Source organism: Temnothorax curvispinosus, unplaced genomic scaffold (assembly GCF_003070985.1).
Source record: "Temnothorax curvispinosus isolate PA1 unplaced genomic scaffold, ASM307098v1 QBEX01012541.1, whole genome shotgun sequence".
Classification (NCBI taxonomy): domain Eukaryota; kingdom Metazoa; phylum Arthropoda; class Insecta; order Hymenoptera; family Formicidae; genus Temnothorax; species Temnothorax curvispinosus.
In genome coordinates, this window is record NW_020222321.1 from 1 (window position 1) to 3,875 (window position 3,875).

Here is a 3,875-nt window from a genome sequence, read left to right on the forward strand (position 1 = left end):
GATATTAATATAAATTTGCAAAAGTTTAATAAAATTCAACACTTCTTTTTATCTGTTAAATTATAAATAAGATAGACTTAACATTCTCCATGTTGAAAGTATAACATGTTTTAACATTTTCCATGTTTGATAGTATAACATGGAAATCACATAATCCCTTTAGCTGCTTCAGATTTCAAAGAAGGATCTACAGCGTAACAATGCTATATCTGTGAATTAAAAATTAATGTTCCAATTTATTAGATTAATAGTATAATTCATCATCTTTCCATGCAGTATAAATATAATTCAATATACAAACGGATATCATGATATTGGCAATATTCAGCTCTATTTGCTTTCAAAGCTGTAATCTATTCATCGCTGTATCAAAATTTTATAATCTTGTATCTCTCTTCTTCACTCATATGTATAATTCAAAAATACGCTGTTTATATATCACAACTTAATGAAAAAAAAAGCGATAGTCTTATGCAATTATTTGTATGCGTTCCAAGATTTTCCGTAAAAATAACATTTCGTAAGATGGATAAGAATCTATCTGATATCGCGCGTTCACGTAGCTGACCACAATAAATAAGCACACGTATATCTCTCGATACGGATTATTCATCATGCTCATTATTATAAGCACGTGTATTAATTGTATAGAACATGACATGTTGTTAGATATATATCATTATGTTTAAAGTGTAAAAATACAACTTCGATAATAAATGTGCTTTGTTCATACAAAACAAATATATAACATGTAATATGCTGCTAGCACATTAAAATTTGTAATATGGAGATTTCTCTATGCGTATTTCTAGCATCTCGCGCGCGCGCGCGCGCGCGCATACAGGCAATTAAATATTACACAAAATAAGCTATATTTACATGAGGAAATAGAGTACCGAATACGAACAGAATGACGCAATAACAAATAGATATTAAAAAAGTGTAATAATAATAATAATAATAATCAGGAGTATCGCTTCCTTGATCATACTGATAAAAATAAAATGTCACGCGCAGGATAATGCCAGATGATCCTGTTCAAAAGTCAAATTTAAGATAAATCCTTTCGCTTCTCATTGTCATTTTTCTTAATACAAGAACATTAAGCTTTGTCGACAGAAGTATCTTTCATAATGTCATCTTTAGTGATATTTTGGTTCATTTGGTCGTTTTCGTACTCTACAAAGTCATCGAATAAGCTTGGCCACGCTTCCGCATCATCGTAAGCACCAAGATCGTCTCCGATGCTCTCGGCAAAGTTTAGAAACATATTCCAAGTGTCCCTAGGTATCCCTCGGATGTGATGACATTCAAGAAAGTTGAGCCATTTCGTTAAGAGCGGAGGTTCACGTATCGTGAAAACGAGTCTCCAAAGATCGATCGCCATATCAGCTGGTAAGATTCTTTGGCCAGACGTCACGTCGAGGCCAAATCGGAATGTGAATCGATAGAGATCCTTGAACAAATCACTATTGATCGTCAATTCTTGAACGATCTCAGGCAACCGTGCCTGTATACCACGTATACTGTCGACCTTGATCGCTTTTAATCCCGTGACAAATTCCTGGCGCGTAAATTGGCACATTTGCTCCGCATTTAACTTCCATGCAAGCACAAGTACTTTAAATTCATCGGGTGACACGTGTAAGTCATCACAGAGTCTTTCTATACCGTCAGCTAATATTACATCTTCATGAGGATCCTTAAAAGCAAACACATGATATGTATTAGTCACAGTTATCGTGTAATCCTTAATAATCTCAAATTATAAAGCACGTTTTCGCTACAGTAATCTCCACAAACGTTCTCTTAATTTTTATATAGCAGCGTCTCTTTTAGCACATCTAAATAGAAATCGGTGCGTATCTGCCACATGCTGTACCTTGTATTGGTCGAAAAGGGCATTTAATTTGCTCTCCGATGGTTCCCTTTGTTGCCTAGGTTCGGTATTTAAATTAAGACCCGACGACGTACTAGATCGTCCTAATGGCTGTAATCGCGCGTAGAATCCTCGCGATAAACGCAGATTACTTTGTGCATTAGGTAGAGATCCGCAATTATCCGAGCCTACATTATTAATTGTAGGTAACGTACTTGTAGACTTTCTGTTCCCGTTCGCATGTGTTTCAGGCACAAAAGAACCGGATTGCTGGCAAGAATTTGGGAACAAACCTCTGAGTTCCATCGTTTCTATGAAAGGTGATGAAAAACAAATTGTAAAATTTACATTTACATTTACATTTCCATAGCACGAAAGGAGCAATAGTTGGAACCAACGAAACTAACGACTAAATCATTTTGCACATATAGTTTTAACTAACAATAAGAAAAACCAAACTTGATTACTAAAACGTAATTACGTATGAAAGAAGGGAGAGGGGGAGACGGAGAGAGAGATTGATATTGACATTTCAGTTGTACCTACCGTCTTTATGCTCCAATACAATCGATTGCGCAGTGCTGGTTGATGGTGGAAGTGGCACCTTGAAGCACGAAAAACAGTTTCCCATTGATGCTGACCGTGCTTGACATCAAAGACGATTATGCCACGCATCAGTAATTCAGTCTTACATTGGCAGTCTTGATGGAAAGCTGAAAAACGACAATATTGATAACTGGCATTATTACTTTTGTCACACTCATTGTCCATATAAAATCCTAATATTTCTGCTTTGTCATATAATCGACGACTCGTCTTGATTAAACACAGACGTTCAACGTTCAAGTCAACGTAAGATTTGGTATACTAATGACACGGAGATTCCTAGAGAATGCCAAGGACAGAGGGACAAGAATACCGAATCGTCGACTACGTAAGGTGCAAGGTGCAAGATCGGTTAGGCTTACCGATTAATCTTGGAGAAACCTCGGGAGAAACTTAGTCGACATCAAAACAGACAGGTAGGTAGGTAGGTAGGTAGGTAGGTAGGTAACAACAACAAAAGCAAGTTTGCGGGAAGATGGGCGATTTCGAGAGGGCAAGTTCCACTTGCCCTTCTTGGAGGTGGAGGTAGAGAACGAGTGACGAGACTGGCATTCTAGGAGGGAAAAGCAAGAAAGGCCCGCGATATAAAAGTAGATGACAGCTCAAGATACCTTAGCTTATTGTTACGTATCTGTCGTGGTTCCTCCGGTTGATCCGCGGACGCTCGGCGATAATCTCAATCAAGCGAGACTTGTCGCGTCGCGTCGCCTCGTCTCCGCTTTCATTGATCCATCGATCCTTGGATCGAGTCAACCGAGTCTGGAGTAAACTGACGTGGAGAGCAGTCAGCACTGTCAGCAGAGGAGAGGAGCGCTCCCAGACGCGTCGCGCGTTCCTCTGTATGCTTGGTGGCTTGGTCGTTCTCCCTAAAATTGTCCTCGCGACAGTCGCGACGGGTCAACGGCGAAACTGGCGGAGGAAGGTCGCCGCGCTACTCCTCATGTCCTCGGACATTTTTCCTAGCCAAACACGAGCGTCCGGCGCACGGTGGTGGCGGTGAAACTCGGCCTGCGTCATTTGCGAGGATGTAACTCCGTGAGACCGTGCGACAACGACAACGGCGCGGGTGGAAGCGATCTCATTCCATCTCATTCCAAGCAATCCAAGCGTGCGAGACGCTCGACGCTCATCCACCGTGATCGCGAGACGCGGCCACGGTTGCAGCGATCACGAATCACGGATCACGGATTACAAATCACAGATCACAGGTCACAGGCGGTCGACTGGTCGACGGACACGAGGACGCGACACGTCGCATCGCATTCACCACAAATCACCACCGCGAGCGACGAGCGACCACTTTAGACTAGTTCAGACCTCAGACTCTCAGACCGTCTCGAAGAAAAACACCGTTGGCGACTGGCGACCACCACGAGACAACCGCGAGAGT

General features: G+C 41.2%; 1 protein-coding gene across 2 annotated transcripts; it reads right to left on the reverse strand.

Annotated features, from left to right (window-relative positions):
* Positions 1–210: 210 nt before the first annotated feature.
* LOC112462589 (DCN1-like protein 3) lies at positions 211–3,868 on the reverse strand. 2 transcript variants are annotated; one of them, XM_025028460.1, is made up of 4 exons: positions 3,097–3,868; positions 2,426–2,592; positions 1,883–2,190; positions 211–1,702 (listed from the first exon to the last, which is right to left on the reverse strand). In XM_025028460.1, the coding sequence occupies exons 2-4, from the start codon at positions 2,508–2,510 to the stop codon at positions 1,103–1,105; spliced, it is 993 nt and encodes a 330-aa protein (XP_024884228.1). In that variant the 5' UTR covers positions 2,511–2,592; positions 3,097–3,868; the 3' UTR covers positions 211–1,102. The 2 variants fall into 2 exon arrangements, with proteins under 2 accessions (XP_024884228.1, XP_024884229.1); XM_025028461.1 differs by lacking the exon at positions 3,097–3,868 and adding an exon at positions 2,848–3,061.
* Between the last annotated feature and the right edge of the window lie 7 nt (positions 3,869–3,875).